This window comes from Anabrus simplex, chromosome 1 (genome assembly GCF_040414725.1).
Source record: "Anabrus simplex isolate iqAnaSimp1 chromosome 1, ASM4041472v1, whole genome shotgun sequence".
In the NCBI taxonomy this organism is placed as follows: Eukaryota; Metazoa; Arthropoda; class Insecta; order Orthoptera; family Tettigoniidae; genus Anabrus; species Anabrus simplex.
The window spans coordinates 711,198,281-711,225,671 of record NC_090265.1 but is presented as its reverse complement, the minus strand read 5'-3'; the positions used below and the strand labels follow the sequence as shown (position 1 = coordinate 711,225,671).

At 40.5% G+C, this 27,391-nt stretch overlaps 1 protein-coding gene across 2 annotated transcripts in view; it reads right to left on the bottom strand.

Annotated features, from left to right (window-relative positions):
- LOC136872331 (tektin-3) overlaps positions 1–27,391 on the bottom strand; it is a 63,673-nt gene that overhangs the window by 35,858 nt on the left and 424 nt on the right. The window contains exons 1-2 of one of the 2 annotated variants that reach the window (XM_067146150.2): positions 17,641–17,712; positions 13,897–14,051 (exon numbers count right to left, since the gene is read on the bottom strand). In XM_067146150.2, the coding sequence (XP_067002251.1) occupies positions 13,897–14,012 (116 nt within the window). In that variant the 5' untranslated portion in view covers positions 14,013–14,051; positions 17,641–17,712. Of the gene's footprint in view, positions 1–13,896; positions 14,052–17,640; positions 17,713–27,391 lie in introns of those variants that run through there. The other variant, XM_067146146.2, reaches the window with a different exon arrangement.

Below are 27,391 nucleotides of genomic sequence, written 5' to 3'. Positions count from 1 at the left end.
TGTTTTTTGCTCATATTTTGTTCATTTTAATTATATAAGGTCATATTTGTTTATGTTTTGAGCTTTTTTGCTAAAATTGAGGTGTCATTTTTAACAAGATAAATGTTATCTACGCTGATTTTTGAACACAGGATTTCTAAATACTGTAGTAGGCATACTTTTCTTTCTTTTCCCGGAATAGAAAGGCAGCAGGTTTAGAAAACCTGATTCCAAGAAAGAACCTGTGCAGATGTCTTATTGACAAGGATGTCATTTCTGTAGATATACTTGGCTGAGAAGCAATTAGCAAACAAGGGAATTCCATGTTTTCTCTCGCCCAGTTCATCCTTGACAAGTCCAGTTACAACCCTCTTCCCCTGTCACTACCAACGACTTTCAACTGATTGATCACACTTCTAGACTTACAGTCAGTGGCGGCGATAAGGACCCCGCAGACCCCGCGGGGCGGGTGGGCCCATGGCTTGTGAGGGGCCCATGACTGTTTCTTAATTCAATAGCTGAAGAGTGATTCTACATATTGATAAAGCTACAGCACACAATGAAGTATTATTTGTATTACAGAGGGTTATTTCAAACTTAGGCCGTCGTAGTGCAGAGCTTCTTTCATCAATAGGAGTAAAGTAGTTATTTCTGAAACAATGTGGGTTTCCCAACCTGTTCCAATAATAACCATCCCTTGCTGCCACTCACAACAATCAACAAGACTTTTGAAGTAATTAGTCAGTTCTGAGAACCTAGTAGTCAGCAAAGATGTGATAACAAAGATATTCTCCTTATCTAAACTGTAAATACTGAAGTTTCGAGCCTGTTTATAAAACTCGGCAGTCAGTTACGATGGACGGCTGAGTTGTAAATTATTTGGTGCTAGGAATGAGATTATTTCTTAATACTGTGACGGTCAGCGTGTTTTTGTTACTATAATTGGAATATGCATTTCCTGTGTATGTATGTGTGTATTCGTACCATATAAGCGTATTATTTTAATTCCTTTGGATTTGAAAACAAAATTATGTAATTATTATTATTATTGTTGTTATCATTGCATCGTTGTTGTTCATTGTAATAATATGCAACCCTGTATTACAAAATAAACTTGTAACTTTCCTTATCAGGAAAAGAAGGACCCATCTTCAATTATTGTGGGGGTGCCCCGAGGTTCTTAAGCGCCACTACTGCCTACCATGAATCCTGTCATACCTAATGTGAAGCGCAGTGAAGATGTAAACTTAAGAAATCATGTGAAAGAGTTCAGTGAAGGCATTTTCAGTAGGCTCACTGAAAGACAATTCTCTTTGGTCAAGTTTTAACATACTATGTAGCTCTGTCAGTTTGCATGATTTAATCTGTCTACTGTATTGTCACTAATCACTCTTTGGTACTTAAGACATTTATTGTTAGTAATACTCTCATATTTAGGGGCTACCTGGCCGAGGTGGTAAAGACGTGCTCGGTTTGCCCGGAAGGATGTGGGTTCGAATCCCCGTCAGGAAGTCATAAAATTTAAGAAACGAAATTTCCACTTCTGGAGGTGCATATGGCCCTGAGGTTCACTCAGCCTACACCAAAAATGAGTACCAGGTTAATTCCTAGGCGCAAAGGCGGCCGGGCATAGAGCTAACCACTCTACCCCATCAAGTGCTGAGGTTATGAATAGTGGAAGCCTTTACCTTCCACCCCTCCAAGGGCCTTCATGGCCTGTACGGAGATGGCTTTGCTTTTTTAATACTCTCATATTTGCTACCTATCATTAAATTCCGTAAGTCATATTTTATGTTTTAGGTCAAGGCCTCTCAAACGCCCAAAATCTCATGCATGCAAACCGATGCACAGAGGCTCTGTGCACTGTGCATCGGTCCAACTCGGGTCACCTCGGCTTGACTCGCATGGTGTAGTGTGCTGAGAGCGACGAAGCGTTCAGTGATAGACGACTTGTTTATCAGTGAAATAGATAAGCGCACGACAATAACATAATAATGGAACAACCTGTTTCGAAGAAAACAAAAACTTCCAAAAGTCCATTTCAATCGAACTGGGAAATTTCGTATTTTTTTCTCAGTCATGACAATAAAGCCGAATGCTTAATCTGTGGGACAATAATTAAGTGATCATCAAAACAATCTATTTTTCAATACAAACTTATTGTGAATATAAATAAAATAAATAATATATTTGAATAAATAAAATATAAATAACTGAATAATTAAAATTACTCAAAAACATAAAATACTTGAAATAAAATGAATTAATAAAAATAATTAATCAAAATGTCCATAGTAGGGTGCCAGAGTTCACCAGAATGGATCTCTCGAATTTAGATAGAGCATGATAATTCTTTATACCCCACGGCGTGTACATAATGCTGCGTACTGGTACATCTGCTTCAGGCCTTACCTAACCTTCTGAAAACGACTAAATAGGTAGGAACTGCACCTAGGTTCATCAATAACTCCACTGATTCTAAAATATCTAACTATATTCTCAATAAAATCTGTGCATGAGCACCTCATTAACACACCAAAGTACACTTATAATACACAAACAAAAGATTGCTGGAAGACTCCATATTTACAACACCACCAAAGAAAACAGTGGGAAAACGAAAGCAAGAACTAAGCCACCATTTGTAGTTAATGTACATATATGTATATAAGAACCCTTCACTGTCTCTGTATCAACACGACTTGGCGATTCTCATAATCAGCACTTATAAAATTACACAGATACTGTACCTCGTAATACTGTGTTCACAGACTTTAACACTTGTTGTAAAGATATATACATTTGAGCAACACATGCTTGTCGTTCCTGAGCATAAATTATGGAAAGTCTGAGACAGAGCACCTCCCAGCTTTCAACAACATGTAATACCAGGCCACCACAAAGTGATACAATACATAGTTGTATGTCAATCACTTTTCACAAACATAAAAACAGTACGTTCCACCAACGTTTGAAGTCCAGTCCAGTACAGTGCAGCAGTCTCACTCCAGTACCGTATATCCAGTTTCACTCCCGTGTGTGTTAGCACTACTTCCTTCCCGTACAGTGTGTGTGGTTTCCCGCCATATGATCAACCTTTATAGACATCAGCATTCCCCTTCCTCTCACATGATATGCCAAGATTGATCCTGGCCAGCCAGTCATGAGTGTATTATCTAGTCAAGACCATGCCATGAAATTCTTCTTGGTCCCAAGAAAATAACAAACTCTGGGGTGTTTCACATGAGTCATAGAACTTTCCGAGTACAACATCAACAAGCTCATGTGATTCTGGGCTATTCACATGGTTCATAGAACTTCCCAACGACAATAACAAGTATATCTCATCAAACACTGGGGTAGACACATGACTCATTCAAATTTTCCAAGTCCAATATAGCAATGTTATCCCAGCCGTTGTACAAAACAAATTACTCATACCTACATATGGAGACCTTCCAACTTACAAATAAGAATAAATATACAAATGAAATACAGATGATAATAATAATAATAATAATAATAATAATAATAATAATAATAATAATAATAATAATAATAATAATAATAATAATAATAATCTAGTGAAAGCAACTCTTACCAACACTACTGCCAGAATCAAATTCAGAGGGGAACTGTCCCAGAGATTTGAGATCAAAACAGGTGTTAGACAAGGGGATGGCCTATCTCCAATCCTCTTTAATTGCCTACTTGAAAAAGTCATTCGTGAGTGGACGAAAATGCTACAGGATGACTCTGGATTGAGAATTGGCTACAAGAAAGACAAGTTAACAGTCAACTGTTTAGCCTTCGCAGACGACCTTACACTCCTGGCATCCAGTGTGGAGGAAGCTATCCATCAACTATCCTCTCTCGACCACATAGCAGCTAAAGTAGGGCTGAAGATCGCCATCAACAAAACACAGTTTATCACCAACATCAAAGATGCACCCAAATCAATCCCACTGGGGGACAAAACAATACAAAGGACTAACTCCTTCAAATACCTAGGAGAATGGATAACCCCAAACATGAATGAAGATCAGGCCATGAACAGCAGATGCATCAAATTGGAAAATGCCTACCACCTATGTAAGAGTATGTACAAATCCAAATCCCTCTCCCTTAACCTCAAAATCAGGCATTACACTACTGTAGTGAGACCGTCAGTACTATATGCCTCAGAATGCCTAAACATGGTAAGAAAAGGGCAACTTAGAAAACTGGAGCTGAAGGAAAGGAAGATCCTGAGAAAAATCATGGGCCCCATTAAAGAAGAAGGCAAGTACAGAATCAGGCACAACAACGAACTGTACCAACAATTGGAGAGCATTACAACATCTATGAGGAAGAGGAGATTGAACTTCTACGGTCATGTCATGAGAATGGACAATCAGAGGCTCACCTCCAGAATCTTTCACACCATCTCTAGAGGGAAAGCGACTAATGCCAAGTGGGCAAGACTCGTCAGAAAAGACCTTCAAGAATTGGACATTGCTCCCAGTGAAATTTATGACAGGAATAGGTACAGAACGTTGATCAGAACATCAAACTCTCTCCAGTCACTAACAGAAAAAACAGTACGTCCGGGAGGAGGTGTGAAATGGACTCAGGAGCGAAAAGACATTCACAGTGCAAGAATGAAGGAGTACTGGTCAAAGAAGAAAGCTGCTAGAGATAAGAACCACGTGGTCCATAGCAGGCCCAAATGGAACTAAAAAAAATAAATAATAATAATAATAATAATAATAATAATAATAATAATAAACTGAATACTGACAATGATATCTCTCACCTCTACATATAGTGCGAGGGTGTGATATATGTACTATCACAGCTTTGCTTGAATTCTACGAGAATTTGTCAAAGGAAGATTTTCCTAAGCTGCATTGAGAAGTTTGGTTCCACATGCATATATGAAAGATTTTTTTCTGTTTTGACTTGTACGAAAACTAGATTGCATGCGAGTAGGCCTATTTCTGATCGCAATTCAAAGACGGCTCTCATAATTGTTGTCAGCCGATCCCCTGTTCCAGACAATACTGGTATAATTGCAAAGAAAAAGGAAAAGAAGAGCTAGAGAATATAAATTGTCTGCTCAAACCAGATTGAAAGAAGAGTTTCTTAACACAAGTAACATTGTCCCATACAACAGAGTGTCTCTGCTCACCGCACATAAATATGTCGCAGCGAGGGGAGAATCAGCGGGGAAGGTGAAGAAGGCAGAGACATGCCAAAAGGGTGAAACAGATGTAGGAAGAGAGGAGTGAGGTCTTGCACTCTGGTCAACCTAGTGAAGTTGTCTCCTGCACCTTGCGCCATGCATGCACCCTGAGAGGCCCTGTTTTAGGTCATATTTAGCTAATTTTTAGGGAATATTTGCTTGCATATTTTGTACTTCTCTAGGTCATAAACTTCCAAACCCTAGTGATCTCACTTCTGACTCTGTCCTTTCTTGTCTTTCTTAAAAATTTCATTTCACTGGCCTGGACTTTATCTTCCTGTCCCTTTGTGAGTATCCAGGTCTCTAGTCAGTAGTACATCTTATACATCAGCTCTTCATTGGTACTTCTTTCCTCCATACCACCGAGTGAGTTGGCCGTGTGATTAGCTGTGAGCTATCTGTGTTGGTGTGATGTAAATTCCCTATTGAATCCTTTTACTGATCTCTACATCCAGTCCTGTATCCTACATCAGTTTGCTTCCCAAGTACCTTAAGCACCCCTTTATTTTTTAAATTCCAGGTGAGTTGGCCATGTGGTCAGGGGCGTACAGCTGTGAGCTTGCATCTGGGAGATAGTAGCTTCGGACCCCACTGTTGGCAGCCCTCAAGGTGGTTTTCCATGTTTTCCCATTTTCATACAGCCAAATGCTGGGGCTGTAACTCAAGTATGGCCACGGCCGCTTTCTTCCCACTCCTAGGCCTTTCCTATCCCAGCATGGCTGTAAGACCTATCTGTGTTGGTGTGACGTAAAGCAAATTGTAATTAAAAAAAAAAAAATTCCTTTCCTTCCCCTTTCTCCTCTAGACAAAACTATTCTCTTACTCTTTTCTACAATAATTTTCATTCCATAATTTTTGGTAATTTCACTCAATATGCCAAGTTGCTCCTGTACTTCCTCTCTGTTTGTTCCCCACACCACAATATCATCTGCAAACATTTCTTTCAGCTTCCTGCCCACATATTTTACCTTTGTATCCTTCACATTTTCGTCCGTAACCATTATGAATATCAGTGGTAACAGCATAATTCCGTCTCGTTGTCCAGTTTCATTCTAAACAACTCTGTCCTCCCAACATGTGTCTGGTCAAAGCTGCAACAATTTTTGTACATTGCTTGGACATATTCTATAATTTGTTTTTGAAATCTTTTCCATTGCATTACTTTCCATACCTCTGCTCTGGGTACACTATCATAAGCCTTCTGTGTTCCCAGTGTTTTTCCTTTAACACGTTGAGTGCCAAGCGACCCCATATGGGTACGTGAGAGTAGTCATGTTTTTGAACTTCACGTCCCCATATGGGGTCGTACGTTCGTTCTAAATCGAGAAGTGTGCGAACCCATTTGGGTGCGCAGTAAGTATGTGTTTCGAAGCTGTATAAGTTCTCTTCCTGCCATCTGCTGGTCGTCTATTTAAGTACGTTTGTAGTTCACCTTCCATTCCTCAATTCCTGTTTTGGCGCGACCCCATATGGGTACATCATGAGTGCTTTGTAGGGTGGCAAAGTCATTGTCTATCTCACGCACGGATTGTTTATGTAAGTGTGCAGTGCTGTGAGTTCCCTTTTCATTTCTAAGTCGTTACTAGTAAATCGAGCAGTAAAATACTTAGTGCAGATAGTCTGGACGATATATCGAACAAGTCGGACAATGATGTAAACTAAGTATTGTCCCCTTCAAAAGTGGAAATAATTTATTAAGGGAGAATGATTTATTTCATCAGTGAGTTGAAACATTATTTCGATCGCCAGGAGGGTGAGATTTTACACTCCCGTGCTAGCGTGAACAAGCCGCCTGCGAACCGGTTTTCCCAACCTACCAAAAGAACGAGGAAGCAGGGTGAAATTCCTGTTAGGTGTCCTTCAGACACATGTGTGTGTGTGCCACGTGATTGGGCGGGCAGCGTGATTATAATCGATCAATAATTGCAAGGTCGTGTGACGTGAAACTAGGGCAGCCAATAAAAATGACAACCTTCACAGGAATGCAACAGATCCACCAATCAGATATAATCAAGAGGCACACCTCCGTCTTAAGACAGTGAATTTATGGTAATTCCAAAGGAAATTTTATAGATTGATATACACTTGATTTGAGCGTTACTCTGAATGCAGCTACGGTCGAGACTGGGCGTCGTTTGCTTTACTGGGAGACTTTGCATTAGAGAAGGCACTGAGGACTGAATAAACTGCAATTCAGGCATTTGAAAAACTTCTCTACGATTTATTTATGACTGTCATAAGATAAGTGTCCATCTCCAAATTATTAAACATCGCGTGTGTATCCTGGACTATTGCTAAGACTTTTATTAGTTTCAGCTTTTCTACGAGAACTCAGAAGAAGGAAGGTCGTTGGTTCAAGCTCGCTTCAAGATGGCTATCCCTTTCCGAGATGAATCCTACTGTTTCCTGTGCACCTTCATCTTCTCCATGAGTCACTAATTATGTAAGGCGTCGGACATGGGCAAGACTTTGTTCGATGGAAGGTGATGTGACCACGTACTAGGTCATCAGCCAGAATCCAGCCACATGAGTATTCTTTAAGAATTCATCTTTCTATCTTTCTGTAAAATGTCTGTAAAACGTAGCCTTACCTTATTCATTTAGATTTTCTATTAGTTTAGCAGTAGTTTGACTTTTCATTCTTCTTTCCTCGGTGGGAGGTAGTATGTGCTCTGGAATGAATGTGTATTCGGTTCTATTAGTTAAGAGATAAGAGTGAATGTCATCGAGAGAGACCTCAACTGTCCTAAAAATTTAAGACGGCAGGAGAAATAAAAGTAAATGACCTCCGCGTTAATCTTGAATGCACCGGGCGAGTTGGCCGTGCGCGTAGAGGCGCGCGGCTGTGAGCTTGCATCCGGGAGATAGTAGGTTCGAATCCCACTATCGGCAGCCCTGAAAATGGTTTTCCGTGGTTTCCCATTTTCACACCAGCCAAATGCTGGGGCTGTACTTTAATTAAGGCCATGGCCGCTTCCTTCCAACTCCTAAGCCTTTCCTATCCCATCGTCGCCATAAGACCTATCTGTGTCGGTGCGACGTAAAGCCCCTAGCAAAAAAAAAAAAAAAAAAAAAATCTTGAATGATTTTGAAATAGTTTGAAAATTAATTGAGACAGATTAGGACAGTGTTCTAGTGTTTTTCTAAGTGTCAAATTTCATTCTACGATTATACGACATTTCTGTGGACTTTAGTTCGTTTAGAGTCATCTGAATAATTTCATACGATAGCTTTGCAAGTGTGATTAGGCACGGTCAATAAATATAATAATAATAATAATGAGTAAAAATAATTAAACCTAATTACGGTCTAAAATTTTAATAAGGTCATGGGTTTAATGTTGGTTTGTTCTTGGAAAGAATTGTCGTGTGCTCACTTTATGTAAAGTAGGCCTGGAACATGGCATCCTCTGGACGGAGTAATGATGAATTATACGTATATTTTACTGTGCTATTAATTTGATTAGGACTTGCAGATGGACATTATATTTTGTGTGATAATTTATGCATCCATTAGAGTCATTTTTGGAAGAAATGTGTCACTGGACATGATTTCTTCGAGCTTGAGTGCAGATTAATCGAGAGCCACAATATAGTAGGAGAATAAGAATAAATGCCGCAACTCATGTACCGTAAGCGCGTATTCTAATATTTTGACCTGTGCTGTAGGTATTTTTCTTGCTTATTTTGAATGATTTCTGTTTAAAGGATTCCCTTGAACATCGTTGTATAATTAATTTCTGCATAAAAGTGATAACCTCAACTCTATCATGTCCTAGATCGATACCTGGAATATACATGATATTGTCATCTAGAGAATGATTTCCCTAATTTGGAATAAATCCACAATTTAATAATAATGGGTTAGTGTTCGTGTAAATAATATTGTAATATTGTCGTGTACCTATGTGTGAATGTGTGATGTGTGATTTGATTATATTCTGTGTTTTGTGAATTTTCTTGAATGGTTTTATGATGATGTTCTCCACAGCGCGCGTCAAATTTTGACCGATTTACGTTATTTTCGTGTGTCCGTGATTTGATGAATTATGAATCTTTAGAAGATTTTATTATAATTTAAGGTAGATTAGGATCTAATTCACTAAAATAAATTGAATAAGAGAAGGCAACGTCCGTGGATTGATGTCACGAGGCTGAATTTTTAGTTATTGTACAGTCACTTATTGCATAACAACGAGTAACGTTTAGGTTGATATGAGATCAAATAAGAATTAATTATGAGAAGTTCAGTCACTTAATAATTATAAAAATGAATCGATTGATGAAGGGAAAGTCTAAGGAAGACTTATTAACCACAATTTCTTGAATTAAAAATTTTCAATAATTTTAATAAGGGAAAGAAAATGATCATTTTCTTGTAGAATTAAGTGAGATCCAGAAGGAATATTTTAATTTAAGCAATTTAATTATCATTATTGGAGAGAGTGATACCAGATAGTATTTTGATTTTCAATCCAGTTTATAGTAAATTAATGATCCCTATTATTATTATTACAGACAAGAACATTCATTGAGCTTTAATTTGATCAAGATTCCTTATAGACGATAGCACGAGGAGAAGAGATTTTCAAGAATTAGTCCCAGATTTTGTAAATTTAATTGTTTATTGGAAGAGTGATAGTTTTTAATAAATGTATAAACCTATTTTAGCTTCTTTTCATTTGTCGCTAGTCCTTCATCTATTCCTGCCTTTAAAATTTTCTGCACAGCTGATAAGCGAATGGTCTACCTCTGAGACTCTCGCTCACCGGCGAGCTGAGCCCGGCATGATGGGGGCAGTATATAGTTACAGTGATTTTGAACCCAGTACAGAGTAAATAGCGATCTAGCACGTTCATCCATATTGATAAATTACAGTCTTCAGCATACACATCGCCGCTGTATTTCGGGTTTCCAAGCCAGCTGTTGCAACAATTACGACCGTCTTCAACGATATAGTCAGTGGTTTCCCATGTCGCACAATCATCGCTGCTAGGTTCTCTTACTCAAATTAAAATGTTATACAAATAAAATTATATACTTATTCAATATTCCGTAACTACTAATTCTTCTTGTAATAATATTCTGTTACATCCTCATTAACCAAATTTACATGATTTTCACTACTTTATATAACAACATTTTATACGAATATTTCCTAACCTAAAATCGGAAGATCGCCATTTACAAAAATTTCCTGACCTAAAATCGGGGATCGTACATTTTTATGGCTCCAATATGAACAAGCTAACACATCTCTCATAATCAACAGCATATAACGCGTCCCTGCAAAGGAAAAGGTAAGTAAGACCGAGTGTCGGGACAGTAACTACTGTATAAGTGCGACCCCATATGGGGGCGCGTGTTCGTGTACAATTCGTAATGATCAATACGACCCCACATGGGGTCGCAATATTTTACCTAATATACATGATAAGTTGACCTAATATATCATAAATACGTCATTTCAGCGATCATTTGCTTGGTTAAGCCTGTGAACGTTTTGGCACCAGGGAGTAACAAGATGTTATTAGCTCACGGCACTAGACGGCAGTCCTATGAAATTCGGTCTGGCACTCAACGTGTTAATTACATCATACTGAAGTCAGGATCTAGTGTTGATCTTCGATTTCCTCTTGTAATTATCTTTTATTTATTACTTAATTGCATTGATACAGTCATCATCATTATTTCTTCTCTCCAGCAAGCCAGGTGTGGTTGTGTACGAGCCTTCTCCACTCTGTCCAGTTGATCAACAGATGTTGCTCATATATACAATACCAGTTTACATCTCTAATTTCAAGGTCTGTGAAAATCTGATTCTCCCAAACATCACGAGGTCTTCCTCTTGGTTTCTTCCCAGGAACACTGCAGTCACAAAGTATGCTTGAGGAGTCCTTTTCATGTGACCATACCATTGTAATCCCTTCACTTCGAGTCTCTCCAGCAAGCTTCTTTCCAATCTAAGCTGCTGTTGGATATTCACATTCCTTATTTTACCCATTTTTGCTTTCTTGTAGACAGGAATGGAGGAACTTCATTTCTGTTGCCTGAAAATGACTCTTTGTTGCTCCAGTAAGTGTTGCTGATTCCAGACCATATGTCAGTATAGGTACCAGATACATTCTGTACAAGCTGATCTTGGAAATTAAAGGAAATGTTTCATCCCAAAGTATTTGACGTACAGAGTGATAGAATTCGGAAGCGTTCTGTATCCTGTCGCTTACCTCTTGATGTATGGTATTGTCTAAGGACAGAATACTACCCAAGTACTGGAAGTTGCCCTACCGGGCAAGTTGGCCGTGTGGCTAGGGGCGCACAGCTTTAAGCTTGCATCCGGGAAATAGTGGGTTCGAACCCCACTGTCGGCAGCCCTCAGGATGGTTTTCCGTGGTTTCCCATTTTCACACCAGGCAAATGCCAGGTACTGAAGGAACCTTAATTAAGGCCACAGCTGCTTCCTCCCCAATCCTAGGTCTTTCCTATCCTGTTGTTAGTGCAACATAAAGCAAATTGTTAAAATTAAGGAAGGTGTCTACTATATATATCTCCTCGTCTCCAGTTCATAGATGAAGAGCTGGAAAGTTTCTACTCATCATCAAGCCAACTGTCTTGGTTATGCTGATTTTGAGACCTTTTCACACCAGGCAAATTCTCGCCATAAAACCTATCTGTGTTGGTGCAACGTAAAGCAACTTGTAAAAAAAGAACTTCCATCATGGACCTGTACACGACTCTTGGTTTCATCATATAATTGTTGTAATCATGCTATGATGTACAGTATGTGTTCAAAATGTGATGACTGGGTGAGTTGGCTGTGCGGTTAGGGGCACACAGCTGTGAGTTCGCATCCGGGAGATAGTGGGTTCGAATCCCACTGTTGGCAGCTCTGAAGATGGTATTCTGTGGTTTCCCATTTTCACACCAGGCAAATGCTGGGGCTGTACCTTAATTAAGGCCATGGCTGCTTCCTTCACATTCCTAGGCCTTTCCTGTCCCTTCGTCGCCATAAGACCTATCTGTGTCGGTGTGATGAAAAGCAAAAGAAAAAGCAAAATGTGATGAATAAATGTTGTTGTAAGGATACGAAAAATGACGTTATCTTCCTGCGTATTTTGGGAATTATTGTTGGTAGACCATCTGTCTTGAAAACTGATTGTTTCAACATGCCCCGTATAGTAGGCTTCTGGGGCCATAAGATCTGGAAAGCAGGAGAGGTATGGGAATGAAGTTCTACAAGAAATTAGGCAATCTCCAAAATGTCACTGCAGGAGGGCAAGTGACTGCCTTTTAGAGTGTGAGATTTTGCTGCCTCTTGCTGCATCCATTATCGTTGGAGGGATACATTTCTGGCACGGCAAAAACAGCACAAACCCTGCACAAATGAAAACTCTATTGACTACCTGGTCAAGTGTTTTTGGATCCTGTGCAGCAATGTTCGTGGTAGACTACACTTTAGGGACTGTAACACTTGTTAGAGGAGTGATGTTTGTTTTGCTGCATACTGTATGAGTTATCTTCACCTACAGACTGTCAGCCCCACATATGAAAACATGCACACTGTAGACGACAGAAATGAGCAGAGTTCTGTTTAAAGAAAAACAACGTGGTATTCTTGCCTTGGTGCTTATTAAAGCACAAACACATTGCATACATCTGTAATTATTCATCTAAGTGAAAACTGCCTTTTGCCGGGTTGAGTGGCTTGGACAGTTGAGGTGCTGGCCTTCTCACCCCAAAATGGCAGGTTCGATCCTGGCTCAGTCCGGTGGTATTTGAAGGTGCTCAAATACGACAGCATTGTGTCGGTAGATTAAATGGCATATAAAAGAACTCCTAGCACCTTGGCATCTATGAAAACCATAAAAGTAGTTAGTGGAACCTAAAAACAAATAACATTATTATTAAACTGCCTTTCACTCACCCGTGGTTTCCCATTTTCACACCAGGCAAATGCTGGGGCTGTACCTTAATTCAGGCCACGGCCGCTTCCTTCCCACTCCTAGCCCTTTCGTGCCCCATCGTCGCCGTAGGACCTATCTGTGTCGGTGCGACGTAAAAAAACACAACTAGCAAAAAAAAAACCTTTCACTCACTATCTTCAACTAATCAGGTGATATGTGTGGAGGGAACTGAGATAGCCCAACATATATATGGCAGTGACCCACTGTTCTGAGCGCAATCCAAACTTTTACTTTGCTGAAGAGGTCTGTGCTGGTTGGTTGTACTTTCCCCTAGCTGTTTTGAGAGAAGGTATCCAGGTTCAATTTACCCCTTCAGATTTGTCTTTCTTCCCATTGAAACAGTTGGTATGTTTGAAAATTTCCATGGCTCCCCATTTTAAGTGACCATGATAGTGTACTGTGGTTGAGAGTATGTCCATTAAATTTTGTGTAACATATTTTGTGGCCATACTGTCAATCCTGTACTGTCAAGCAGTACGGTTGAATTTTTTTTTTCTAATTACTGTATATCTTATAGAGCTTGTAAAGGATGGACCTCTTGAAAATGCTGGACTCATTTCCAGATAAATTTTGGGAATTGCAGTGCGAATTCATCATGGCCTGTAAGACTGGAAAATAATATCTTCCATGTTCATGAAGATGCTGGCCATGAAAACCTAAGCATTTTTACTCATGCGTCAGACATTACTCATGCATCAGACATTTCCTTGCAATGAATTGTGTAACTTACAGTGGAATGACCTCAACATTTTCATAGCCAAGGGTTGGTCTCCACGGATGTGGTCGTGGAGTCTGGTAATATGCTCCGATACGGGCAGCCACACCCGGACCTGCCACCTGCTCCATGCATGGAGGAGCTCCCACAACACTCCATGGTTGGAGTTGCTGAAACATAGCACATAAGTATTATTACTAACATGAAACAAAACATTACAAGGAATTATATCAAAACAAGAAATTTCATGATAATGAGAGAAGAATTTTTAAAAGACATTAAAACTAGAAGCAAAATATACATGACAATTAAAAATTACTTATGATAATAATAATAATAATAATAATAATAATAATAATAATAATAATGATAATAATAATAATAATAATAATAATAATAATAATAATAATAATAATAATATTTATTTATTTATTTATTTATTTATTTATTTATTTATTATCCAAATCATAATAATTTAATAAATAAATAACATAATAATTAAAACCATCATTATCATTAATTTCCATTGTCCAGCACCTGCTGGTTGGGATCTTTATGACACCTTTCCATCATTCTCTATCCAACCACCATTATTCCTCCTTAAATGTGTTCTAATCCACGTTTCTTGTAATTTTAATATTCTTGTTAGTTTTCAACCTCTTTAGTCTTATCCATTCTGTCTTAAGGCTTCTCCACTACCTGGCATCCTCATTTCTTCTTCTCTCCTTTCTTCTCTTTCCTATCACACTTCTTACAGAAATTAATTTCACTGGCCTACATTTTATTTTCCTGGAGCCATTTTTGATACGATTTCCTTTTACATTTACATTTCATCATTCCACCAAGATATTTGCATTTTTCTATCTTTACACACAGTTATTCCTAGACATTCCCTTGCTGTTTCTGCTAAAGCAGCCCTGTATGACACCCATTCTCTTTGTTTATCCTCAACCTGCTTACTGTTTTGTTTTCATTTCTCTATTGTTGTGTAAAATGGTATTACCATCAATAAATTATTATTATTATTATTATTATTATTATTATTATTATTATTATTATTATTATTACAGTCTATTATTTGGAACGTTTTACTAATCATATCCATGTACTTCTGTCTAATTACCTTGACCTCGAGACTTTCTACCCTTATTTGTCTTGCAGACAGATTTCACATTCTCTATCCTGTGCTTTGTTCTCTTTAGATCAGATAGTGGTCTGTATCATCAAAAATTCCTGGAATACCCTCACATTCCTAACAGATAACCTGAATTCAAAGTCAGTTATGATATAGTCTGTTACGGATCTGGTACTCCTACCCTCCCATGTGTAGCAGGGGATAGCCTTATGCTTGAAGAATGTATTCATAACTGCTAATCCCATTCTAGCACAGAAGTCTACTAAATGCTTCCCATTTCTATTAGCTTCCATATCTTTCCCACATTTACCAATCACCCTTTCATGTCCTTCAGTTCTATTTCCAACTCTCACATTGAAATCGCCCATTAGCACTATCCTATCCTTGCTGTTAACCCTGACTTCGATGTCACTCATTGCTTCATAAAACTTATCAACTTGACCCTCACATGGTGAATACACTGAGACAATTCTCTTCCTAATTCTTCCAACAGCTAAATCTACCCACATCATTCGCTCATTTACGTGCCTAACAGAAACTACAGTATGTTGCATGCAGTAGTATTTCTACTGAACCGTCCTACTCTACACTCTGCCCTTCCCTTTCTAACACCTGTTAAGAGTACTTCATAATCTCCTATCTCCTCCTCCCTCCCCTGTGAACCATTGACACTGTCATGGTGGGGAGGCTTGTGCATCCCAATGAAGCAGATAGCCAAGCCGCAGGTGCAACCATACTGGATGGGCATCTGTCGAGAGACCAGTCTAACAACTGGTTCATTGAAAAGGGGGGTAACAGCCTTTCGGAAGTTGCAAGGGTGGCATTCTAGATGATTGACTGATATGGCCTTGTAACGATACTTAACATGACTTAGCTGTGTTGATACTGCTACGCGGCTGAATGCAACAGGAAACTACAGCCGTAACTAACTCCCGAGGACATGTAGTTCTCTCTATATGAATGATGTACTGATGATGGCTTCCTCCCGGGTAAAATACTTCAAAGGTAAAGTAGTCCCCCATTCGGATCTCCAGGTGGGGACTACACGAGAGGGGCAATCATCAGGAAGCTGAATACTGACATTCTGCAATGGATGGAAAATTCTAAATTCCCATGGAGGAAATTAGATTTTTTTCACCAATAGAGCATGTCAAAAATGTCAAAAACATATAAGATGTAAGGCTTTTCAGGCGTTTGCTCTATTAACCAGCGTTTTGTCTTAGGTCTGACACTAGACTCATCAGAGTGGGATGCGTCAGACCCTACCAACTGACGCTGGGGTGTATGCAGGTGAACTTTTCATTTTTTAATTTCAAAAGGTTATTTCAACTCCTAACCCAACAGGGTTAGGCAGGCCATCAGCCGAACGGGCGGCTCTTAGGCCATAGAAATAGAGAGAAAAATTTGTAAAATATTAAAGTGTAGGAGTATGCGTTGTGCATACCTGTAAGAAAGAATGTAAACCGGCATAGAGCCCAGCGTAAACATTTACAGCCACAAAAGAACATAGAAATGAAGAGAATACAACTAATATGAGTAATAAATCAGTACACGTATTAGAAACGTAGTCAACACCATTAAAGACTCTTAACTAAACAGAGTTTAACAGGGGAAGAAACGAAGTAAGGAACAACATTGCGAAAAAAGAGCTTGAGCACTAAACACTACATGAGGAACACATGAGTCACTGATGGCACTTGCTGTGCCGTATATGTCGGGGGAAGGTGATGTACCACCTCAGCTATTACAGAGAGTTACAGAAGTAGTTACATATATTGAGCTGGTACAATGGGGGGGGGTTTCAGGGTGAAGTTGGCGTAAAGAGTAGGGTAATATTGGGACATGAGGTAATAGAGGGTTGTGGTGATATTGGTTATTGAGGTGGCGAGTAGGCGAAGTAAGTCCAAGATGGGGAGGGGAGGTAGGAAAGAGGGTGGCTGTGGGATAGGTTGGTAGATGGCTTGCGGTGGCAGGGCGGGTGGTGGGCTATGAGAAGGGGAAAGAGGAGGGGAGCGGACGGGACGGGGTGGGGAGCGAGAGTGTTCCACTCGGTAGGTTCGCCTGCAGAAATGGACGCTGGTGGTGAGTAGATGGTCTACATCAGCAGCTGATGAGAGCTGGAGGTGAACCATGAAGGTCGGGCCATTGGTGTTGAAGATACGAAATGCCCTACGGGCGGGGACACCTGCCAGTTGCAGTTCATGCAGGATATCCTGTTCGGGGATGGTAGGGTCAATGCCACGGACGACACAGCTCGGAGATGGAAATTGCTGCTGGGCTGGAGTTGAGTCATCTGCTTGACCATGGGAATCTGGCGGAGCTGCGATGGTGACATCCGTGTGGTTGGCAGAAGGTTGCTGGGAACTGCGTAATGTGATAGGTAGGGAGGTGGTGGACGTTGACATGATAAGAGAGGGGTGGCAAGTAGTGGTAGTAAGGACGGAAGTAGAGGGGGTAGTATGGGCAGAAACGGTGAAAGTACTAGTAATAGTAGTGGTTACTATGGACGAAGTAGAGGTGGGGAGCGGTGGGGACAGCAGTGGTGTACGAGGGGGATATGGATTAACGCTAAGATCTAAGATCTTCGAAGGAATATTAGCCCGCAGAATTTCCCATTATCTTACCTCTTTAAACCTCCTCCCATCTTCTCAAGCTGGATTTCGTTCTCAGTTCTCTACCCATGACCATCTTTTCCATATTACAGCATCTCTTCATATGTTCCTTCGCCCTCGTAAGACCGCAGCGTTGGTATGCCTGGATGTCAATCGAGCCTTCGACTCTGTTTGGCTATTCAAACTCCGCCTACTCCCTCTCCCTACTACGCTCATTCGCTTTATTTATAACTTTCTGCACTCCCGCACTGCTTGCATTCTTATTCATCATACCCCATCATATTACTTTCCTATCACTTCCGGTGTTGCACAAGGCAGCCCTTTATCTCCGATCCTCTATCTTCTTTTCACTCACGATATTCCCAATCCTGATCCTCCCCTCCGCCTATATCAATATGCGGATGATCTTGCAATTCTTGCCCTATGTAATAACACTGTTTCCCTTATTAACAAACTCCAATCCTACTTTGATGTCCTTGAATCCTGGTTCAATTCCTGGCATATCTCTGTCAATCCAGTTAAAACTCAATTCCTTGTTTTTCGTAAAAAGTCCCATCTTTGCCCTCCTCGTAATCGTGTCCCCCTCACCCTATATAACACCCCCTTATGAGAAACTAATACATTAACATACCTTGATATCCTCTTCCAGAACAACCTCCGCTGAAATCATCATCTTACTGCTTATAAGCGAGCATACTCCTGTTTTCGTACCCTGCATATGCTCACCGGACATACCTGGGGTCTCAAACCCACTCACATTATAAATATTTATAAATCCTTTATTCGTCCCATCATTACATACGCCTCCCTCACTTGGATCACTGCCGACGTACCACAGTATTTCCAACTACTTAAACTTGACCGCCACGCTCTAAGCATCGCTCATCGCCTTCCTCTTGATACACCTTCCGCCAACTTTACTCCCCTATACTCTTTTCCCACCATTCTCGAACATCTCCATTCTCTTCGTTAGAAATACCTCACCACAGGACAACTTCATAACCATCCTCTCATTACCGAATCATTATCCCTTTCCCCCCTTGCCATGGCTATTTTGAACGACGCCCGTATCGCTGCCAATTTTCATCTCTTCCCTCCTCCTATTACTTAGCTTCCCCACTTTGCCACCACTGTCACTTTATATTTATCTCGATTTCTTTTCAATCAACTTGTCTCTGCTCCTGAGTACAGTGGTGCACACCACACTTGTTGTACTGCGTGATTTTTGTTTCTTTATTATTATTCATATAAATTACTTATATATCTCTTGTGACACAGTTCTTTTCTTCCTACCTCTCTTAGTCACAGTACGTGTTGTGTACTGTAGTGCTTAGTCTGTTTCAGTGTTTGTGCTCATGTCCCTTTTCAAGGCTACTCTCCTTTCCTATGGTACAGTGTATTAGCCGTTTTCATTTCTGTGTCACAACGTAATCTCAGTTTCTGTATATTTATTCGTTTGGCCTTGTGATATATCTGCTTTAAAAGACGCTTATGAACTTACGTACAGTGTGGTCTATGACCTTATTCTTTGTTTATGTTTCTTTCTGGACTCAGTACTTGTTTTTCATGGCCACAGCAAGCTCAAGGCCAACCACTCCTCTGTTTGTTTTTGTTTCCATACCCATGGTCTGTTTGTAAATACTGCCTCATGCCTACTCTGTATTGTGTTTTCTGATCAATAAACGGGGTATTTGGGGGGGTCTATCTCCTGGGTGGGGTGCTCTGTGGGCTTCCCTTGGGGTCCACCCTGTTGTCATGGTTTTCACTCTGCGCTTACAGGTTTCATATATTTCAATTTTCTTTTTATGGTATGTACAAGACATACATATATATAAGTATATTTCACTCTCACAACTCTCTTCCTTTCCCAATGGCCAAAGAGCTACGCGTATAGCTGTCGGCCCGCCCATCCCTCCTCTGATGAGTCTAGTGTCAGACCTAAGATGAAATGCTGGTTAATAGAGCAAACGCCTGAAAAGCCTTACATCTGATATGTTTTTGACATTCTGCAAGCCGGAGAGTGGAATGTTAGAAGTTTGAATCACTGTGGTAGATTAAAGAATCCGAAATGGGAGATGGATAGACTAAAGTCAGATGTAGTTGGTATAAGTGAAGTACGCTGGCAGGAAGAGCAGAATTTTTGATCAGGTGACTACAAAATGATCAACATAAAATCAAACAGAGGAAATGCAGGAGTTGGTTTAATAATGAATAAGAAAATAGGGCAGCGCATAAGCTACTACAACCAGCATAGTGAAAGGATTATTGTTGTCAAGGTAGACACCAAGCTAATGCCCACCACAATAGTGCAGGTCTATATGCCTACTAGTTCAGCGGATGATGAAGAAATCAAAAGAATATATGAAAAGATAGAAGATTCAATGCAATATGTAAAAGGTGATGAAAATCCAATTGTGATGGGAGACTGGAATACAGTGGTAGGCCAAGGAAGAGAACATATTGCAGTAGGAGAATTCAAATTGGGACAAAAGAATGAAAGAGGAAGTCAGTTGGTTGAATTCTACACCATTCATGATTTAGTCCTTGTTAATGCTTGGTTCAGTCACCACAAACAACGGCTGTATACATGGATGAGACCCGTAGATACTGGGAAGTATAAAATAGACTTCATTATGATTAGGGAGAGATTCAGAAACCAGGTGTTGAATTGCAAGACTTTCCTAGGAACAGGTGTGGACTCTCACCACAATTTGTGGCAAAACCCTTAGGTCTCTAGTATCCTGCGTGACACCTCCATTGGTTTGGATATGTTATGGTAGGTTAGTAACAAAGGCCATTGGTCTGGATCAAGCAAAGTGGCTCTGGGGGTGTAAGCCCCCCGGTTAGAAGCCCTTAGGGCTCTTTTTTTAAAATGATATTTGTTTGTGGCGTCAACCTCTGCAGATCTTTTGCCACTATTTTCACCATATGATAGGAACCTGTGTGTAAGTGTAAATGCGAAAGTATAGAGTGTTGAATGTGAGGAAAGGAACGTTAAGAATGACACAAACACCCAGTCCCCAGGCCAGGGATATTAATCATTTACAATTAAAAAACCCTGACCCAGCTGGGAATTGAACCTGGGGCCGCCGGGTAGCAGGCGTCCATGTTGCCCCCTACACCGCAGGGCTAGACGTCCTTAGGCCTCTAGTATCCCGGGTGACACCTCCATTGGTCTGGATACATTAGGGTAGGTTAGTGACAAAACAACTGGTGTGGATATGTTAGGGTAGGTTAGTGACAAAGCCACTGGACAACGATCAAGCCTAAGGTGAGTTGAATAGAGAATTATTGTTCTTCTGTATTATACATTCTTTCTTTACAGATGCATTCACTTGTGTATTTATTGTGCAGTTGTGTATTTCTTGTGCACAGGTTGGTAACGGAATTCATTTTACTTCATTGCTGGGAGTGTTGTCATATCCCATTGTGTCTCACCCAATGGAAATGCTGGTATGTAGTTAGGCAATGGACTATGGCACGTGGTAAATTGTATTAGGTTATAAAAGCAAAATTATTTCTGGGGGACGGCGGGTGGGTTCTTGGCTGTCACAGTGAACACATCTCTCCTGTACAAGGTATTCCACTTAAGATTTCTAACATATTGCATCCTTATCATGCTATAAAAGTATGGTAAGTCATACTGAATTTCTACCCAATTTGTTGAATATGAAATGCCATCTGAAGTTGAAGAAATTGAAGAAAGGACAGAATGCAAGGAGATGGAATCTACAGTAGAAAGTTAAAAAAAAAAGAGTGTGAGGGATTGTTTCAAGGAACATGTTGCATAAGGACTAAATGAAAAGGCTAAAGGAAACACAACAGAGGAAGAATGGACAATCGTGAAGAATGAGGTAAGTAGGGCTGCTGAAGAAAGATTAGGGAGAAAAAAAAAAGATCAGCTAAGAATCAGTGGTTAACTCAGGAGATACTAGACCTGATTGATGAACGATGAAAGTACAAGAATGAAAAAATGAGGACACAGGCGATTAAAGAATGAAGTGGATAGAAAGTACAGCACAACTAAGGAAGAATAGCTGAAAGAGAAATATAAGGATGTTGTATGGTTTTCAGAAAAGTAGATGCTGCATACAGGAAAATCAAGGGAATCTTTGGAGAAACGAAAGCAAGGTGTATGGGCATTAAGAGCTCGGACAGAGAAACGCTTTTAGGGAAAGATGACAAAGCAGAAAGATGGCAAGAATATATCCAACAGTTGTATCAAGGTAACTTGGCTAAGGTTGCTTTATTAGGGGGATTTTTTTTTTTTTTTTTTTTTTTTTTTTTTGCCTGTCTGGAGGGTGAGTACACTGAAGAGAAAAATCAGTGGTAGGGGCAAGGGATGAGCGACAGGATTCAGAAAGGGTTTCTGAGGTCCGGAATGTGAAGTCTGAAAGTGGACATTGAGGGTTTAGTTTGCAGCAGCTTGTAGGTGTGTTAGAATGAGAGGATGGTGGTAGGGGTGAATATTGTTTAGGGCTATAGTGATGAATCGGATTAAATCCGCGATTGTAGGAGAGGGGAGAAGAGAGTGGCTAGGACTGGTAGGTGAATCAACTGTGCGGATAGGTGCGACAAGTTCGGGATTATCAGGAGGAGGGGTGGGATGAGCTTTACATCTGCAGGCGTAGGTCAGGTGTGCTTCTCCATAAGAGTTACAGACAGGAGGTTGCACAGTGTTAGGGCACTTGTAGGATGGATGTTCTTGTAGACAATATCCGCACTTTCGGTTCGGAGCTTGACACTGGTTGGTGCTGTTCAGAGTTGTATGTCAAACGTCTTTCACAGTGAGTAGGTTGTGGTGGGAGTGCACAGGATGATTCAACTTTGTAATGGCAGTGGTAAATGGACACACTCGAAGCTAGTACCTTGTTGAGATCTGCGGTGGTAGGCAGTAGAATTCGCACCATGTAAATTGGACCTGCTGCATTCCGTATTCGGAAGGCTTTACAAGCTGGGATACCTTCGGAGTGTAATTCAGTGATGATTTCCTCCTTCGTGATGGCTGGATCTATCCCACATACCACACAGCTGAAAAGCCTATGTCTAGGAGGCGGGAATGGAGTCTTGAGCACTGGTTGCGAGAGAAGTTTGAATGGAGCGGCAGAACCAAGTCATGCTGCTCCTATGGACGTAGTGAGTTTTTGGGCGATGAGGTCTTCATTCATCTTTATGACAACACCATTTGTGGTTGGCCATATGTCTGCTATATCTTCTCGGCACATATTATATTGGAGGAGGGTGGAAAGGATGTGAGGGGAGTAGAATTGTTGAGCTGGATTTTCAAGGAGATAGACGTGGGTACCAGTTGGTGGGGTCTGGAGAGAGCGTGAATTGTTGAGAGGATGGCAGGCTCCTGAGACTGGAAATGATTCTCCGATACAAGGAAGAAGGCGTTCAGATGCAGTTTCCATGCAGAGGGTTGGAGATTGATCAAGACTGACCTGATGAGTATCTATTAGACTGACCGCCAAGCGCTGGATTTGTTGTGCATCTTCAGGAGGGGTGGTCGGGGAGACAGACCTTTTATACTGAAGGCAGTTGGCGTCCCACGTTGGAGATGGAACTCATGGAAGAAATCTCTTCTGGTACTTGGGATCTGCAAAGGAGGATATGATGGCAGCATGGTAGGCTGCGGTGACAGAGTGGAGAGCGGCTGATACAACAGAAGTTGTTGATGTAGGGGTGGTGCAGGTGTCACTGGTGGTGACTGTGTAGTGATACGTGACGATCCACAAAGTTCAATTAGCTGCTGTACACTATTCGATGGAGACCTCTGGTGGAAATGGCAGAAATCTCGAAAATCCTCTCAGCGAGTTGTGAGCAGAAGATACAGTAGTACGTTGTTGAACTTTTAGGACGAGTCCTGAGGTGAAACCTCAATTCAAGTACCACTCAATCCACCTGTCTAGACATGTTTTCAAGCAACTGTAAATTGCCGTGTTAGATTTTGGTGAGTGGGTGTCGACAGACAGTAACAATAAGTGTTGCTAGAGTCGCTGTAGTCGACGAAGGATGAACTTATATTCTGGAACAAGAAGAGGCTGTTGATGCTGATGAAATGGGAGAGCCAATTTTGAGGTCAGAATTCGACAGAGCTTTGAGAGACCTGAATAAAAACAAGGCACCTGGAATTCATGGCTTTCGCTTTGAATTACTGACCGCTTAGGAAAAAGCAGCATGGCGAGGTTATTCCATTTAGTGTGTAAGATGTATGATACAGGAAAACTGCCATCTGATTTCCGGCAGAATGTTGTTATACCTATTCTTAAGAAAGTCGGTGGTGACAAGTGTGAAAACTACCGCACCATTAGTTTAGTATCTCACCTGCAAAATTTTAACACATATTATTTACAGAAGAATGGAAAGCCAAGTTGAAACTGAGTTGTGGGAAGATCAATTTGACTTCAGAAGAAATGTAGGAACACGTCAAGCAATCCTGACTTTACACGTGATCTTAGAAGACCGAACTAAGAAGGACAAGCCCACATACGTGGAGTTCAGAGATCTAGAAAAATAATTTGATTATGTTGATTGGACCAAGCTATTCTGAAGATGATTGCGATCAAATACCAAGAATGAAGAATTATCTCCAATCTGTATAAAAATCAGTCTGCGGTGGTAAGAATCGAGGGCTTTGGAAAAGATGCAACAATCCAGAAAGGAGTGAGGCAAGGCTGCAGTTTGTCCCCCCTTCTTTTCAATGTTAACATAGAACAGGCTGCAAAGGAAATCATAGAGGAATTTGGGAAGGGAATCACAATCCAAGGAGAGGAAATCAAATCCTTGAGATTTGCCAATCTGGAGAAATTGCTGAATGGTATAGGCAGAGTCTTGGGGAAGGACTACAAGATAAAAATGAACAAGTCCAAAACAAAAGTAATGGAGTACAGTTGAATGAAGTCTGGTGATGCAGAAAATATTAGATTAGGAAATGAAGTCTTGAAGGAAGTAGATGAATATTGTTACTTGGGTAGTAAAATAACTAATGATGACAGAAGTAAGGAGGACATAAAATGCAAACTAGCAAGATCAAGGAAGTCCTTTCTTAAGAAAAGAAATGTGCTCACTTCAAACACTGATATAGGCATTAGAAAAATGTTTTTGAAGACTTTCGTATGGAGCGTGACATTGTATGAAAGTGAAACAAAAACAATAACTAGCTCAGAAAGAAACAGAATAGAGGCTTTTGAAATGTGTTGTTACAGAAGAATACTGAAGATGAGATGGGTAGATCAAATTATGAATGAAGAGATACTGAATCAAATTGGTGAGAGGAGAACAATTTAGCTAAATTTGAGAAGACGAAGAGACAATGATAGGATACATCTTGAGACACCCAGGACTTGTTCAGTTGGTTTTTGAAGGAAGTGTAGGCAGTAAGAACGATAGGGGTAGACCAAGATATGAATATGACAAGCAAATGTAGGATGTTGTAGTTATGTAGAAATGAAAAGATTAGCACAGGATAAGATGGAGAGCTGCATTGAATCAGTTTATGGACTTATGACTTAAACAACATATCTCTTACTCATTATATCTCCTTACTAGAATATCATTAACTCCTAACACACCCAGATTATTCCTCTTTGCTGACTAAGCCCCATTAGCATTGATAGCTCCCCATCTAATTCCATTTCATTCACCAGGTTGTTTCCAAGGCGTCACTCGCTTGTCAAATACAAGTGGGGCTGCATTACTCCCATAGGTCTGAGGCTCGCTTGAAAGGTTCTGAGTGTGCTCTGTAAAACTTCTGTGAAGCAAGATGCTACCCTACTTACACATAGTCTCAGTGATGATCTTTCCTCTAGGGACCACCAGTGGATTCCTGATTACAAGGAGGGCCATGACTCAAAATATGTCTAAGAAGCCTACTCCTATTCTGTAGCAACTGGTATCCCGACTCTCAGGACCACTTAAGTTTTCTAGGCCACTCAGCGTTGCCCATGGTTCGTGACTAGGATGGGACTACAACAACCCACATTATGAACCATGATTACTCTGAAATGCCCTGAAATTAATTCATATCCTGAAAGGCACTTAAAATAGCACAAAGGGTCATCTTTCCAGTGCACGGAAGTACACGGAAGTGAGCCCAACCATTGCAGGTATAAGGACAAAAGTTGCTGAATTATTAGTGCTCATTAACATTAGTAACTTGAGAAATGTGAAGTGTTATGACCCCTTGAAGAATAATGGTATCAGCTAAAGAATAAACAGGCAGAAAATACCAGTACCTCCCTATGCCTTGCAAACTCAACACCATTGGAATGGAAAGGAATAACATTTGCCCAGTCAAAGGGGATTGCTATGCTCAGCTGGCATTCTATGGTTGGCACACTAATGACTGAAAATGACCATCATGTTTTGGGGTCAAGGGAGGAGTTGGGTCTGGTGAAGTTATGACAATTATTCACATTTTATCAGGGGCGGTGCGTGGTATTGTTGCAGTGTTGCACAACTCCCAATAATTTTGCACAAATGTGTCGTCTTTTCTTCTAATGTTTTAGTTTAATAAACCTAACATGTATTCGAAAACATGTTAAAATCAACTATCTTTGGTCGTTCGCTGTACTAATGCTTCATAACGGACCAACAAACGCTGCTGGCTTCGAATCAAACTCAGGGGGTTTGCTTTCCTATGGCAACTCCCTAGCGGACAGCGTGGTGCAATGTACCTCAGCAGGGACGAGCCTCAGCCTGCATAACATCAGGTAGCATGCTCGCCAGTATCGGTCTCAGGGAGACTAGCATGTCCCCTACCGAGAAACAGTTCCAAATGTCCCCGTTAGATTGCGCCACTCTGCGGAGATTACTTCATTCCTACTTTCTCTCCTCTCGCAAAGGTAATTAATTTTTTATTTTTTAAACTTACAAATTTAATTTACGTTGCACCAACGCAGATGTGTTGTATGGTGACGATGGGATAGGAAATGACTAGGGGTTGGAAGGAAGCTCCCGTAGCTTTAATTAAGGCACAGCCACAGCATTTGCCTGGTGTGAAAATGGGAAACAGCGGAAAACCATATTCAGGGCTTTCGAGAGTGGCTCACAGCTACGCGACCCTAACCGCATGGCCAACTTGCTGGGTAATTTCTTTTCCACGCCATACCAGACCACCCACAATATTACCAACATCTTGCTTCAATGAAAAATAGGACGGAAAATTTTCAATTCAAGTGAGGCAAAATTAACTGTGCCAGGCTGAATGGCTCAGACGGTTGAGGCGCTGGCCTTCTGACCCCAACGTTGGAGGTTCGATCCTGACTCAGTCCGGTGGTGTTTGAAGGTGCTCAAACACGTCAGCCTCATGTCACATTTATTGGCATGTAAAAGAACTCCGGCACCTCGGCATCTCCGAAAACCGTAAAAAGTTAGTGGGACGTCAAGCCAATAACATTATTATTAAGAGTAACTGTAGTTACAGTGTATAATTAGCTTCTTATTTCCTGGTTGTAATTGCCAGTTATATTATAGTTTTAGTAGGAATGTACGGTACCATAGTTCATTACTTTACGATAATAGAGTTTCTTGTTACCGGTATATCTGTAAGCTATAAAAATGTGACACTAAAAATGTTGGTGCAACAGCCAGCTTCAAATACCACCAGCTGCCGCTGCATTTTATGACGGCTATATTCAACGTCAGCCGTCCAGAAATAAAGAAGATAAATAATTTGTGTAATGAAAAATGCAGATATCTGTATCAATTCAGTATGCGCAAAGACAAAATTCCACAACCCAACAGATGACTGTGTTTGTAC